We start from the raw sequence: 16,360 nt of genomic DNA, 5'->3' as shown, positions 1-16,360 counted from the left end.
GAGTCCTGGAATATATGAGGTGTTAAATGATTATTCTGCATCAGTCTTAACTAGGTTATCAATGACAGAACACAGGGTTAATGCTATACTTAAATTTAAAGTAGAATTAGTGATCTCAAAATGGGAACAGGCTACGGCCCTGATGGCATTCATCCTGGGGTGCTCAAAGAAATGCGGGCTACGCTGTGAGCCACAGGCTCATGTATTTAATAGCTCACTGGAGACTGGGAATATTTCCATGGACTGAAGAGGAGCTCGTGTTACACCAATAATAATGGTGCATTAGTTTAAATTTGGTTATTGGCAAGTTGGTAGGAGGGACTAATGATGCACTGTAAGACCACCTGGAAAATAAAGGTGTCATTAAGGAAAAGTAGGTCCTATCTCATCAACTGATTTTTTTGAGGAACTTACAAAGTTGGCGGAAGTTGGAAGCCTAGCTAACATGATCTAACTAGACTTTCAAAAAGCATTTGACCAAATGCCACACAAAAAGGTTACTAAGCAAGTTTTGTGGGAAATTTTGGGGAAATAAGGAACTGGTTACATTGCCATAGACTGAAAGTTGTCAATAACAGTTGTGGTTCTAAGTGGGGCGAGTCAGTCATCTGGCTTTCTTGTAGGATCTTGGCATAATCACTTCCTTGCTTCTTCCCTATCTCTGCAATACCCATTCATTCCATTCACTTCAAAAACACAATTTATTCATGCTTCTTACTTCTTACATATCAAAAATCAAGAGTGAAAAGACAGAATTGAGCAAGAAGTGAGGCTGGCAGAATAAGACACTGGAGTTTACATCCTTACCACAAAATACTTTTAAAATGCTACATATGGAAGTAATTTCAGATCACCTCCAAAGTGATTGAAGCTTTTAGTTACTTTAGGTGAGAAATGTTTCCTTCAGACCAGACACCATCAGCTCAGCATCTTGCAGCTGCAGCTCCAGCTCAAGGTTCCAGAATTATTTCACAAGATAAGGTTAACGTTTCAGATCGATGACTTTTCGCCAGAACTGGGAAATGTTACAGCTTAAAAGGATGAACAGAGCCATAAACCTGAAAAGTTAACCGTACCTTCCTCTCTCTACAGGTGCTACCTGACCAGCTGAGTGTTCCCAGCATTTTCTCTTTTATTCCAGATTTCCAGCTTCTGTAGTATCTGGCTTTTAGCTTGTATAACTGGAATCCGAGAGAGACCTACTGAAATATAAACCATGCCAGCAGAAAGTGTTTTTTGAATAAGTGACCATCCCATGAATTCTATGGTTTTTCAACTAATAAATAATTTCCACTATTTAACAGCTAAAAAACCTCACTACTGACAAGGGGCGATAGCCAGCAATCGAAAACCAGCCCTCTCCCTCTCCAAATAAAACTACAGGATTGACCAATTTGAAGTGAAGAGAGGCATCTGTGTTTACAGGAAGATGGTGTAGCAATTTGGGGTAGGTATGTCAAGTTCAGCAATAGCAATGGGGGTTGCTGGGCTTTGGTAGCATGGAGTGGTGGTACTAGATAGGACAGTACTGTTGGGAAAGCTGAGCTTACTGCATTGTGGTGGAAGAATGGAAAGTAGAACTCGTTTTACCAAGTGATTTCTGGGGTCCGGCAGTATTGAAACAGAATACTAAATTTTGGCAGCTCTGTTTGAGGGAGTGGTGTGTCCCAGGGTCTGTGAACACTGGGGCAGATGATCTTGGGTCCTGGCAGCTCTGGGGAGAGTTCTAAGGTCTGGCTACACTGGAAAGAGGTTTTTGGGTGTGGTAGCATTGGGTGGGGAGGGGGACAGGGAGGAAGGAAATAATAATGTCTGGTGTTTTGTAGGGAAATATCAGTGACTAGGATGTGGCAGCATTGGAGGATGAGGTGAAACAAGCAACAGTGCTGATAGCATTGGGTAGGAGGCATGGAAGTTAGGAAGCATTGAGGTGGTCACGGAAGTCTGGTAACACTGAGGGAAGAGGGTGGGGTCTTGTAGTACTGGGGCAGGGTGTGTCCAGGAGAATGTGGCCTGGCCCACACAGGATTAGGCATCCCCCTTTCCTTGAATTCACAACCATTAAGCCCTGGGTTTTAAATGGAAAATCCACTGTTAATATATTCGCTGACTATGCCAGTATACGTTCAATAAATACAGTATTTAAAGCAACCTTTACGTTTAAAGCTAGCTTCATAAGGTATACAGTCAGAAACAGTCAGGCAGTATGATCTCGGATAGTAATTTAAAAATTAAGTGAAAATTGTTCTGCATTGCATTTTGCCATCATTTGGATAAAATAAATTTAGAAATCTGGTCATAGAACAAACAGCCTTTCACTTGCAGGGAGAAAAACCTACTGATGCTTGGGAGAAAACTGTGCAAACCGCATACATTCAGTCTCTGGCATTTCCCGAAAGCTAATTAGACCTAACTCTGAGTCAAAGTAAAATCTTTGTGCTGAGGCTTTTGAGAGTGGCTGTAGCAAAATGTTAATGAAACTACTCAAACATACAAAGACAACTTCATCGGAAGTTTTACGTTGTGAATTTTTTTTTCATGTTCTTACTTTTGAAACCTTATTTTGAATATTTGGAAATTACAAAGAATATGCGGCACAAGAAAGGACATGCGGCCTAACCAATCCATGCCGGCCTTTATGCTCCACTCGATCCTCCTCCCGTCTTTCCTCATCTAACCCAATCAGCGCAACCCTCTATCCCCTTCTTCCCTCATTTGCTTGTGGAGCTTCCCCTTAAATGAATCTATACTATTCGCTTCAACCACTCCCTGTGGTAGCAAGTTCCACATTCTCACCATTCTTTGGGTAAAGAAATTTCTTCTGCTTCGTGACTATCTTATACTGATGGCCTCCAGTTATGCTCTTCCCCACAACAACAATAACTTGTATTTATATAGCATCTTTAATGTAGTGAAATGTCCAAAGCTGCTTCACAGGAGTATTATGAGCTAAAAAGTACAACACTGAGACAAACAAGGAGAAAAAGGGCAGGTGACCAAAAGCTTGGTCAGAGGTAGGTTTTAAGGAGCGTCTTGAAGGAGAAAAGAGGGGTAGAGGGCAGAGAGGTTTAGGCAGGGAATTCTAGAGCTTAGGGACTAGGGCAACAGAAGCCATGGCCACCAATGGTTGAGCCATTATAGTCAGGGATGCTCAAGAGGGCAGATATCATAGGCAGTTATGGGGCTAGAGAAGATTGCAGAGATGGGAAAGGGGGGTGAAATGGTGGGATTTGATAATGATTAGAATTTTGAAATTGAGGTGTTGCTTAACCGGGAGTCAATGCAGGTCAGCTAGCACCGGTGATGGGTGAGCGGGACTAAGTGCGAGTTAGGGCAGCCGTGGTTTGGATCACATCTAGTATACGTAGAGTAGAATGTGGGAAGCCAGCCAGGAGTGCAATGGAATAGTCAAGTCTAGAGGTAACAAAGGCATGGATGAGAGCTTCAGCAGCGGATGAGCTGAGGCAAGGGTGGAGACAGGCAATGTTGCGAAGGTGAAAACATTTTCTTTGTATCTACTCTATCAAAACCTTCCATAATTTTAAAGACCTCCATTAGGTCACCCCTCAACCTTTTTTTCCAAAGAGTAAAGAGACCCAGCCTGTTCATCCTTTCCTGATATGTATACTCTCACATTTCTGGTATCATCCTTGTGAATCTCTTTTGCATCCTCTCCAGTACCTCTATATCCTTTTTATAATACGGTGAGCAGAACTGTACATAGTACTCTTAAGTGTGGTCTAACCAAGGTTCAAGACAGGTTTAGCATAACCTTCCAACTTGAAATGTCAATTACTGAGGAAAAATAGACAGATGGAAGGGTCTGGAAAAATTTTAGCTATTTATTTGGTACACTTGACTAGTCTTCTGCTCTAATATAAAAGAATCCAAATTAATAAATTTGCACATATCCCAATCATCTAGAGGAAAGTTGTTTGAAGCGGAATAATTCTGCACAACAATCAATTGCAAGAACTTGGAATACATTTATAAATTGTTGAATGTAACTTTATAAATTAGGACATTTGACTAAGATGTATGACTGCATGTAGAACATGCAATCTTTTAAAATTTATTAATTGTGCACTCCAGTGTCATTGCTCACCACATTGGATTATATGCCATTGTCGAACAGCTTTCCTCACTTTTTTGTACATTCCATATTGGTGTTATGATTGACTCAGTGAACAATAGTAATAATAGAGATGCCCCAATACCTAAGTTACAGTTTTTGAACATTTTGCAAGATACATGAGACCAGTTACTGGTATACCCTTATACAGACAAGCTTCTTCACTATGCTTTCAAAAAGTACATGATGATCAAATCCTTGGCATACCTCAGGAGATATACATGATGGTTCATTCGCTTCACTGTCACTAGAACTGCTCTCACTTTCAGAGTCTGATCCAGAACTACTTTCAGACCCACTGTGGCTGCTGGAGTCAGCCCTAGGAGGTTCCACACTCTCATTGTTTTGCTGCGAAGGCTCAGAACTACTGAAAAGAAGAGAATTATTTGGTAAGTCAATTGAGAAATAAAATATAATATTTTAAGATATCAAAATGTAAAGTTGAAGTAGTCACCTATTCCTGAGTGGACACCAGATAGTTAAACATTTCTTTTAAGTGAACAGGTATTTTCTATCTACATCTAATGTCACTTCTGTTAACCGAATCTGCAAAATCACTCCACTGAACTTTCAGGTTTATAGCTCTAATTGCAAGTAACTTCTGCATGTGTTGCATGATTTATTTACAATCTAGTTCACAAAAATTACCTTTTAGGAAACCTTCAAATTTCAAAAGGACCAAGAAATTATGCATCAAGTTATTCTTAATGTTTCTGTATGAAGTTCTGGTAAGTGAATAAAGTGCTGTGAAAATAAGTTATTCACTGAAGAGTAATTCATTGGAAATACAAGTAGTATTCTGGAAACACATCTTATATAAATTTCCCACATGGAAAATCCTATGCAACTGTCAGTCAAGTAACACACAATGTGTTAATATGTTGCTGGTCTTGACTGCAAGATTAATCAGATAATGGTGAACACCACAAGGATTCTAATTTACTTGATGCAGGCCAATGTACACAATCCTTTGGTCCAAGTTCCTGATACAATCCCAAAGTGTCATTAAGTGTACGAGTAGATGACTTGCATGCTTTCTGATCAAAAAATGGTAATGGTGCATTGCAAGGAGGCATAAAGAACACGAGACGGGACACAACAGTGTTGATGACTGTTTTACATTCCACAGAAACAAGTACTACCAACCTTTCAGGAGTAGCCCTTGCAGGAGGTTTCCCCAAGTCCTAGAAATAAAGAAAAATACAAAGATACTCATAAAATTAAGATACATCAATACTCAAAAATAAGGATTTGCCAATTTCTTTCAACACATTCCAAAAACTTATTTTGGAAGAAGTGACATGACAATTGCTCAAATTACAAATATTTTTAAATGCAGTCAGAAGACTTGTGCTTTTGCTATGTAGATTGAATTATGAATCCCCTACCCAAACAATATGCACCTTCAGAGGAGGGGTGATATAATCAGCCAAGTATCCTAAAAGATGTTTCTAAACATGTATTAAACCACTGAGCAAGGAGATTGGGACTGATGTATTAAAGTACAGAAGCAAGGTTATAAAACCCACATGACAAAGCAAAGTTTTGTTTGGTAGGAGAAGAAATCTGTTTCTAGTTGTACTAGTAGGTTTGGGTCCAAATGTAAAACCATCAGTATTAATGCAGTTTTGGATTTTTTTCTCCATGCTTCTGATGTGACTTTAAAGAAGGGAGCCGAATGAAAAATTCCACTTTCAAATGCGGTAAGAGTTTGCTTCTTGTTTTGGTAAGCTGCAAAGTAAGTCAACCTATCAACTTATAAATCCTGTAATACCAATGCATTTCTTTTTCCATTTCCAGTCCTTTGTTGCTCCTTCCTTTGCCACCTGCTGCATGTGATCCTTTATGTATAGTTGTAGTTCTTACTTCCATTAACTCCGTCTATACACCATTGATAAAATGTAAACTTTTTACTCTAATTAAATATCTCAAAGTTTTTGGTGAGTGAAAAGATCATTCAGGGAAGTTAAACAAAAAAGCACTTGGCCCACTCTTCAAGAGTAAAGCAACTTATTCGTATTTTTCCAGCACATTAATGGTCTGAAGCAAGCAAGTTTATCTATAAATTGCAGATAAGTTTTTACATCATTAATCAAACAATTTCAGTTTCCAAACACAGAAAACAAATGCTGGAGTGAAGGCAAACCTGGTCTGCATCGCTGTCTTCACTGCTGCTAAGTTTGAGGTCATCTTCCAACATTCTACACAAAATGAAACAGAATTACCATCATCACTAAGAAGCAAGTCTAGTTGATATAAATTGATGTGCATTAACAGACAGTGAAATGTTCAGCTGTATTTTCAAACCTGCAAGAGGATAGAAAGTACAAATTTCAGTGGAGCCCTTTCCAGACATCTAATGTAGTGGAACACAAGAGAAGACAAAATGGATATGTGTGATAAAGTTTAGAAAATGAAGTCAAATGTATCAGTCAGGAGTACAAAATCACAAATTAGTTAAATTCCCATTCACAAGGGGAAAATAAAAACCACATTTCCTTGAAATATTTAGGACTGCATTTCTCTGAAAAAAAGCAGAGAAAAAGGGCTCCATTTAAAAGCCTGTTTCACTGACACTTCATTAAGCAAACAGGATAATTGTGGGCAGATAATTACATTTTTAGAACATGGAAAATGTTAATAATGACTGTTGAGATGGAAAATTATTGAATACTTCAGGAGGGAGTACAAGACAGTAATCCAAACCAAGCATGTCAATAAATACAGCAGTATTAGTTATTTAAAAATCAAACTGGAGGAACTGGCAAGTGTGATCAATGGAAACTAATGGCCTGTATTTTGCAGCCCCTACAGGTGTATATGTGCCCATAAGGGTCTCACAAGTTCTGGGTTTTTGCACGCGAAGAATTTTCTTGATAGATCGTACTAATCCGTGGGAAAAGGGCATTCGCAGGTGGGGAGTTGGATTATTTGCCCAACGTCTAGACCTTGAATGTCCGTGAAATTCTTACATCTGGTAAAAGCAGGCGTAAGGCCTGCTTTTGGTTGCGAAGAGTTTAAAAAAAAAAATACATTTTTTAAATCATTTATAAGTTTAAAAAAAACTGTGCAATAAGGAAAGGTTATTTTTGGCCCCTTTAAAACATTTACATTTATTTTTCAAAAAATTAAACTTGTTTTAAATATTTAATAAAATGGCATTTTAATTAATTTTAAATATATAGGGGGAGAAATTGGGTGCATTTGCACCTCCCGTTAGTGGCCTCGGACACGGCACCGCTAACCACTTCCATTAAATTCGGTGGGAGATTAGCGGCGGTGCTACGGCATTGCGTCCCAAATCTCCTGCGTCCAGAGATTGTAACATCATTGCTGTCTGCATCACCCCGTTCGTGCCCCGGCCCCTAAATTGGGTTTCGCCGGGCGATAATAGCGACAGCTTCAGGGGACACATACCAGACAGCCATTGCCGGGGTGAAATTTAAAGGGGAGGTGGCCAGCTGCAGCTGAATAAAATCTCCGGTTGTGCTTTGGTCGTGGGATCTGCGCTGTGATCCGCTCAGCCTGGCACTCTGCTTGAGTGCCGAGCATATTGTGCGGCATGCCCACTTCTCAGTGTTCCAGGTAGGTGGGTTCCCATTAATTCAGGGAAGGGCCTCGCCTACTCAGCCCAATGCATAGTACTGCTGAACCGTGTGCTCCGCTCCCGCCCCGGAAGAAAGTGGAGCGCTTCCGTCCGGGGGCGGTAACACGCATTTAATGAGGGGGGCGGAACCTCCGTAAAATGTCCCGCCTCCCCGATGTTACCACCCCCAAACGATACCCAATTTCTAGGCCATAATTTTTTTCGGTTAATTTATTTGCTGTGTCGTCATCTTTTTTGGGGTATTCCCATTCATGCTTATGGAGATTCCGTACATACGCATGAATGGGGATTCCCTTTTTATTGGTAGGACTGGCCCATGTGGTCCCATGGGTGCTTGCGAACCGCATGCGCTCCTGGAATACATGGGCCTCTATCTGCGAATACCCAGGAGAGGCCCAGAGCCGTGAATCTCCATACCACTAGGGCATTTTATTTGCAGGTAGGAGGCATTCCTCGCGGGGTGCCTCCGACCACAACTTCAGGGCCGATATCTTCACTGGAGACAAATGGATAAAAACACAAACATAACTGTGATCACAGAACTATAATGTGGATTGCAGAATATAAACCGCTAAGTAGAGCAAGCTGTCGAACTCCTAAACTCCAATGCTGCAAGTGAGATATGGTGCATCACAAGTTGTATGTTCTCTACAGTCGATCACTATCTCAATGTGTATTTTGTTTCCAACATTTGCTGTTGTCTGATTTTAAATAAATGTGTGTTGATTTTTGTGGTCTCTTATCCCAAGTGGAAGAGGCATGGTTGCTAGGTTGATACTGCTGAATTTGTAGTTTGGCATTAGCCGAATAGCTTAGCTTGTGATTACTAGAATTTCTGTTCACAAGCAGCTCTGTAAATTGAACTCAATATACATTAGCCGTAGTGAGAAAGGAGTATCAGACCGAGCAAAAATGCTAGAATGAAGCACATTCATGGAGAGAGATACATGCAGGAAAGAAAGAGAGAGCTCATAGGCAAGGAGGAAATTGGGGTACACGCACAGCAGCTAAATGCAGACTAGATATTTGTAATTTTAAAAACTGTCAATCGTGATGCCCATGTCTTCATAAATGTGCATAGTCAGTGGTTTAGAAATATCAATATACTGTACATTACTGTTTAAAATTCATTGCTGGCTAGTTTATAATAAACTTTAGAAAAAGAAACACATTTTTTATTGCGATGTGACAAGCATGCGGAGTTCAATAAACACAGGGTCATGTATACACAATACACGTAAGTCACACAAAACGTAAAAGGTACCCAACATTTATCTCAAGGATTTTACCACTGAGTTTTCCTGATAGTATAAAGAATGGATAATGAACTACTCCATACTGTATACTGGTTTTGGGGGAAGAAATTAAAATATTACTACACTCAACCCCTGAGCTTTGAAAATCCAGCCCTGAAAGCTCAAGCTACTCAGTTCTATTTATATTTATATTTTCTTTTTGTTGGATTGTTCTGTGTGGCATTTGTAGGTCTGGAGGATCGGAAAAAAATGCTTTTTGTTTTTAGCCCTGCTGCCTCACTGGTGGATACATCTTAAATCGGTTGCCATCTTGTGACATACAAAAATCAATGGAAACAGTTACTTAAACTGTGTCCCTCCCCAGGGCCCCATGGCATGCATCTATGTGCCAATCAAAGTCAAATGCTTGGACACCTCTAGTCTACTGTGTAACATTTCTAGGTTCACCGTAGTCTGTGTAAATCCAGTTAATGTTTTTTTTAAATGTTGAAATAAGCTTCAATGGGTTAACCTGTTTTGATTCAGTCTAAATATTATCACTTGGATGAATGATTTGAGACCTCCCTTTCCTCTGCAAGATCTTTGAAGACATCATCCTCGAGGTCTGTGCTCACTTTTCCCATCATTCTTTGCTTAAACCTCTTCAGTCCAGTTTGCACTTTGCCTACAGTGTCAAGAGTGCCCTGGACAAAGTCATCGGTAGCCTTTGTGATGACGACCATATGATATTCTGGTCTCCCTGTTCTCCTCAACCTCTCTAAAGCATTTGATGCAAACACCACATGGTCCACCTCCATGGCATCACTTTCACTGGTTCCACTCCTACTTTAAAAAAGATAATTCTTGGGAAGTGGGCGTTAGGAGCACAGCCAGCGTTTGTTGCCCTGAGCAGGTAGTGGTGGGCCGCCTCCTTGAATCGCTGCAGTTTGTCTTCTTTGCTTCTTTGTAGTGGTGATAGAACAAGGTGACTTGGTAGGATATTTCAAAAGGCAGTGTTAAGAGTCAAACATGTTGGTGTGGAATTGTATGTAGGCCAGACCGGGTAAGGATGGTAAGTTTCCTTATTAGTGAACTGGATGGTTTTTTGACATTGATAGCAACATGGTCACTTTTTAAAAGAACTTATACCAGCTTTTTATTTCCAGATGTAAAAATAAATTCTCAAACTGCCTTGGCTGTATTTGAACTCTCATTTTCTGTATTAATAACCTGGGCATCTGGATCATTAGTCTAGTAATATAACCACTATACTATCGTACCTCCATTACTGTTCCGATGTAACCAGCACATTCCATACAATAGTTTCTTCTCCCACTCTGGCACAGTCAACAACAACTTGTTATAGCGCCTTTAACATAGTGAAACATCCCAAGGCATTTTACAAGAGGAGTATTAGGAGATAAAATAATGACACCAAGCCGCACAAGTAAAAATTAGCGTAGGTGACCAAAAGCTTGGTCAAAGAGGTAGATTTAAAGTAGCCTTGAAGGAGAAAAGAGAGGCGGAGAGGTTCAGACAGGGACTTCCAGAGCTTGGGGCCGAGGCAACGGAAGGCACGACCATCAATGAGCAATTATAATCAGGGATGCTCAAGAGGGCAGAATTAGAGGAGCGCAGACATCTCAGGGGGTTGTGGGGTTGGATGAAATTACAGAGATAGGGAGGGATGAGGCCATGGAAGAATTTGAAAATAAGGATGAGGATTTTGAAATCAAGGCGTTGCTTAACCGGAAGCCATCGGTGAGCACAGGGGTGATGGGTGATCGGGACTTGGTGCGAGTTAGGACACGGGCAGCTGAGTTTTGGATCACCTCTAGTTTATGTAGGATAGAATGTGGGAGGCCAGCTAGGAGTGTGTTGGCATAGTCAAGTGTAGAAGTAACAAAGGCATGGATGAAGATTTCAGCAGCGGAGATGGGTGATGTTACGGAGGTGGAAACAGGCATTTGAAAAGTGCCACAAGGTTTCACCCAGGGATCCCCTCCTATTCCTCATCTGCATGTTGCTCCTTGACATCATCCATATGGGGTCAGCTTGAAAACATTCATCTCTACCAATAAAATAGACTCCATGGTCACTCACCACCATGCTTGTCTGACTGCTTGCTCAATATGAAGTTGTGGATGACCAAGAACTATCAACTGCCATTCTGTTCAGTTCTTGACACACTGCACCCGTATCACTCATTCAGGCTCAACTTGATAGTGTGTAATCTTAGGAGTCCTGTTTCTTACGTTTGATAGGAGGGAATGAAATAAAAGGTGTGGACATTAAGGTTGGAGAGCAGGATAGGAAATTTAGAAAGGAACGGGAGGCGGTAGAAGGGAATGGCAAGGGGAAGAAGACAGGTGCTCAGGGCAGGAATAGCAAATTGTGGTTGGAGAGAGCAGGAAGGTGAAGAATGTAGGTGCAATGTTCAACTACAGGCAAGTGGGATGGGGAAGAAGAATGAAGGCTCTACACTTTCCGTTTCCACCCCTTCTCTCTCTCTCTCCCCCAAGCATTAAAAAAAAAAGAAAGGGCTTACCAACGATTTTGTGGTTTAAAGTGCTATTTCAACTCTAAGAGGTTTCCCCAAATACATGTGAAGCCCTTTAAGAAACCCTGCACTCGCATTTCAAAAGCCACATTCCAGCCGGGTTAGGGTTGAGAAAAACAAACTTGCTTTTATATCATGCCTTTCACATCCTCGGGACGTTCCAAAGCATTAACAGCCAAAAATTACTTTTGGGGGACATCACTGCTGCTTACAGTGACAAACGTACCAGAGAATTTGCACACAGCACAGTGCCATAAACAGCATGAGATGATGTCAATCTATTTAAGTGGTATTGGCTGAAAGACAAATGATAGCCCAGAGAACCTCCTGCTCTTTTTTGAAAAAGGTAGCTTGTGATTTCTTATAGCCACCTGTACAGACAATGCTTCAGTTTAACATCTTGTCTGAAACATGGCATTTCAAATAACATAACATAACATAGGGCAGCATGAGAGGAGGGGCAGCACAAGAGAGGAGGGGACAGAGATGAGAGGGAGACAGAGAAAGAGAATAAAAGGGAAAGAGAGAAAAATAGACCTTTGGGGTACTGTAATGCTAGATTGGATCAGGTGAAGAATGTGTTTATGATCCTCTCGGCTTTTTGGCCTTCGCAGTACTATGGCATAACGGAACTCCCACCTCAAGCAGATTGAGAGCCTGGCAAAAGTAATCCCTAGTCTCAAAAGGAGATTGTATCACAATTTCCAATTTCCATCATTATCACCACATGATCTGCACTACCCAACAATCCTGCAGACATATATTGCAGGTGGCACCTGAACACCCACTCATCAAGTTGGGAAAGTGACATAGCTCATTAGGTAACAGAGAAAGAATGGCAAGAAGTATGGAGACTGTTCGATAGCATCATCATATGCAACTCAGTTATAAAGACCAAAGCAAGACCCTTGCACAAAATATACTACACACCACACAGGTCTGTTTTCTGTTAGAATTAACATCCAATTGTAGGTAGACTTACCGTGACGCAGTTTGTTCAGTTTCAGAGCTATTTAAAAAAGAAAGGAGGTTATAAATCATGCCACTTATAAATTCTATTTGGTTACTTACTACATTTCATATCAGATCTGGAGTAGCTTAAAAGTGAAAAGCTACCCACACAAAGTTCTGTATTTTTGTTCTCTTCAGTTCCAAAGGGAGATCACTACTCAACCAAGAACATATTTTACCTACAACCACAAGCCAAGATTGTTGAACTGCATGATTTAAAAATATTACCAGTGGGTAATATTGCTTTTCCTAGTTATATTCCATAGGTGGGGGTGGAATCCTCAAATATTACCCCCATACTGTACTACCAGGCTGCCCAGAAGTTGAAATATTTGAAATAGTTGGAAATGTGGGAGGCCAATTGCTTCAAGTGATGACGAGTGTGGCACTTATATAATGATTGGGTTTATTGTAAAAACAGTTTATTATTCTAAAGCAGGTCAGAATACATCCACCTGTAAGCCCTCCAGTAGTTTTGCTTTAATGCCTGTTCTTCATATGCAAGTTCATTCAACCACGGATACATCTTAACTTGCCGATGCTCAGTAATGATGCCACGGACTTTTTGTTGCAATAGAGATCAATAAATTCAGCAGAGACTAGAACTGAACCTCACAGTGTAGCACAATCCCCGTGGCTAGTTGGATCTCACTCCAGTCTAAAACAATGGGAACTCCCATGACCAGTTAGCAGAGACTTTGGATTGAAGCTGATGCTTGTGCAGCTCAATACCATACCACACACTGCATTTATTCATTAGCCATTGGAGAGTTCCTCCTAATCTAATATTGATACATTGGAATCACGTTACTCGTCTTGCCTTCAGTTATGTGCAAAAGAATCACTGGTATGCACGCGATGCAGATGCTTCCAATTCCCCAGCAGTTCGCTTCTCTCATGTACCATCCTCATTTAGTTGTATATTAGGTGAAAATGATTTAAATTTTGGATGGTCTATGGCTCATGACTAGATCACATGATTTTGGAGGTGGAAGGGAAGTTGAGCCCAAAATTTATGACGACAAGTTCCCACATAGAAAATGTCCAATCTTGATCACAACAGCAGGGAAAAGAACAATTGGAAGAAACTATTCCAACACTGCTGCAATTACAACAGGCAATTTATCTATTTGGAACTGTTATTTTTTTCATTGAGGAGAGAAATGGCAGTTTATAAACAGAAGCAAATCAACAGTTTTTGTTTTAGTAGAGCTGTTTTTTTAATTTATGCTTATTCTATTGTAAATTACCCTGTTTTACAATAAAGCTGCTCATTATCTAAGAATGCAAAGTGCAAAAAAACAAGGAGGTTGAATGGAAATTACCTGGCTAATATAATTACAACAAACAGGCTTGAAACTTGACTAGAGATTCCTTTTGTCACACTTAGCAGATAATCTAAAAGCATGCAAGTTAATTAAAATACAGATCAGATACAATATTAACATATACATTTAAGAAACTGGTAAAATTACAAAGTGGTTGAGCATATTTTTTTTTTTAAATACCTTTCATATCATCTAGTATCACATCTAAAATACGTACACAACTTTTCAAAACTGTTACTTGTCCAAATCGTTCGCCAACAGCTAAATGTACCAATAAATCTAGCTGGAAAAGACCCATTCTACTCGGAGCGGACTGTTGAATATGTCCTCTTCCCAGGATGACGACTATATTCCCTCACCACTACATGTGTACGTAGGATTACAGAGGATATACAGCACAGAAACAGGCCATTTAACCCAACCAGTCCATGCCGGCCTTTATGCTCCACTCGTGCCTTCTCCCATCTTTCCTCATCTGAACATCAGTAAAACCCTCTATATCCTTCTCCCTCCAATGCTTATCTAACCGCTCCTTAAATGCATCTATCCTATTAGTTTCAACCATTTCCTTTGGTAGCAAGTTCCACATTCTCACCACTCTCTGGGTAAAGAAGTTTCTTCTGAATTTCCTATTTGATTTCTTGGTGACTATATTATATTGATGGCCTCTAGTTTTGCTCTTCCCCACAAGTGGAAACACACTGCATCTATCAACACCGTTCATGATTTTAAAGACCTCTATTAGGTCACCCCTCAGCTTTCTCTTTTCAAGAGAAAGAGACTCAGCCTTTCCTGGTATCATCCTTGTAAATCTTCTCTGCACCCTCTCTAGTGCCTCTATATCCTTTTTATATGGTGACCAGAATTGTATGCAGTACTCCCAAGTGTGGTCTAAACCAAGGTTCGATAGAAGTTTAGCATAACTTCACTACTTTTCAATCCTATCCCTCTAGAAATAAACCCTGGTGCTTGGTTTGCTTTTTTATGGCCTTGTTAACCTGTGTCGATACTTTGTGATGTGTATTTGTACTCCGAGATACCTTTTCTCCTCCACCCCATTTAGATTCTTATTTTCCAAGTAATATGTGACCTCCCTATTTTTCTTACCAAAATGTAATACCTCACGTTTATCGGTGTTGCATTTAATTTGCCAATTATATGCCCATTCTGCAAGTTTATTAATGTCGTCTTGTAATTTACTGCACTCCTCCTCAGTATTGACTATTTGGTGGTGTTCGCAAATTTAGAAATTGTGTTTTTGATGGGAAAATCTAAATCGTTAATATAAATTGTGAACAATGGTCCCAGCACTAATTCTTGTGGACCACCACTTCCTACCTTCTGCCACTTTGAATAGCTACCCTTTACCCCTACTCTCTGCTGTCTGTTTTGAAGCCAGCTAGCTTTCCATTCTGCTATTTGTCCTAACTCCACATTCCTTGACCTTATTCATTAGTCTATTATGTGGTACCTTATCAAAGGCCTTTTCAAAATCTAGATAAGTTAAAATAATTGTCTACTCTCTCGGTTACCTCTTCAAAAAATTCAATGAGCTTGGTCAAGCAAGACTTTCCCTTTTGAAATCTATGCTGACTTATATTTTTGGTTTCTCGATGTTCTTCCATTTTCTCCTTTAGTAGGGATTCCATTATTTTTCCTAGCACCGATGTTAAGCTGACTGGTCTATAGTTCTCTGGACATGTTCTATCTCCCTTCTTAAATATAGGTATTACATTAGCTATCCGCCAGTCCTCTGGCACTACACCCTTTTCTAACGAATTACTAAATGTGTAGTAATGCCTCTAACATCTCTTCTCTAGATTCTTTAAAAATGCGTGGATGTAATTCGTCCAGACTAGGGGTTTTATCCTCTTTGATATTTAATATATCTCGCTTATTTTAAATGCAGTTATCTCATCACTAATCTCATCATTCAATGTCATTTCCACCTGTTCTATCTCCCTGGTAAATACTGAAGCAAAGTAATTATTTAATATCTCTGCCATATCTCTCTCGCTGCCTGTGGTATTATCCTGTCCATCCCTTAGTGGCCCTAATCCCATCCAAAGCTTCCTTTTATTTACATGCCTGTAAAATATTTTAGAATTTTATTTTGTTCGTTGATAATTTAATTCCATAGTTTCTCTTTGCCTTTTTTTTTTTTAAAAACTTCTCTCCTAATCTCTTCAGATTCTCCCTCATCATGCTCTCCCCTGCTGTCCATATATTAATGTATGCCTCTTTCCTTACCCTCAATTTATTCATCCATGGTATCTCATTAGTGTTTAGCTTGTTCTTGTATAGCAGAATATATTTTTCCTGGACTGTTGAACACCGTTGTAAATGTTTTCCATTGCTGTTCACCATAATTGTTATCCATTTTATTTTCCCAAGTTCTATTCTCAACCCCTCAAAATCAGCTTTTCTCCAATCTATTAACCTGGTCGTTGTCATACTTATGTCTTTCACAATTATTATCTTCAAGTG

At 39.9% G+C, this 16,360-nt stretch overlaps 1 protein-coding gene across 9 annotated transcripts in view; it reads right to left on the bottom strand.

Annotated features, from left to right (window-relative positions):
- aff4 (AF4/FMR2 family, member 4) overlaps nt 1-16,360 on the bottom strand; it is a 123,997-nt gene that overhangs the window by 27,103 nt on the left and 80,534 nt on the right. For 6 of the 9 annotated variants that reach the window (XM_070878120.1, XM_070878114.1, XM_070878113.1 and 3 more), the window contains 4 exons: nt 12,517-12,543; nt 6,279-6,333; nt 5,279-5,316; nt 4,340-4,499 (listed from right to left, as the gene is read on the bottom strand). In XM_070878120.1, the coding sequence (XP_070734221.1) occupies nt 4,340-4,499; nt 5,279-5,316; nt 6,279-6,333; nt 12,517-12,543 (280 nt within the window). The remainder of the gene's footprint in view (nt 1-4,339; nt 4,500-5,278; nt 5,317-6,278; nt 6,334-12,516; nt 12,544-16,360) is intronic. The other 3 variants (XM_070878116.1, XM_070878118.1, XM_070878119.1) reach the window with 3 other exon arrangements.

Source organism: Pristiophorus japonicus, chromosome 4, assembly GCF_044704955.1.
Source record: "Pristiophorus japonicus isolate sPriJap1 chromosome 4, sPriJap1.hap1, whole genome shotgun sequence".
NCBI lineage: Eukaryota > Metazoa > Chordata > Chondrichthyes > Pristiophoridae > Pristiophorus > Pristiophorus japonicus.
This window is presented reverse-complemented; position numbering and strand designations above follow the sequence as displayed.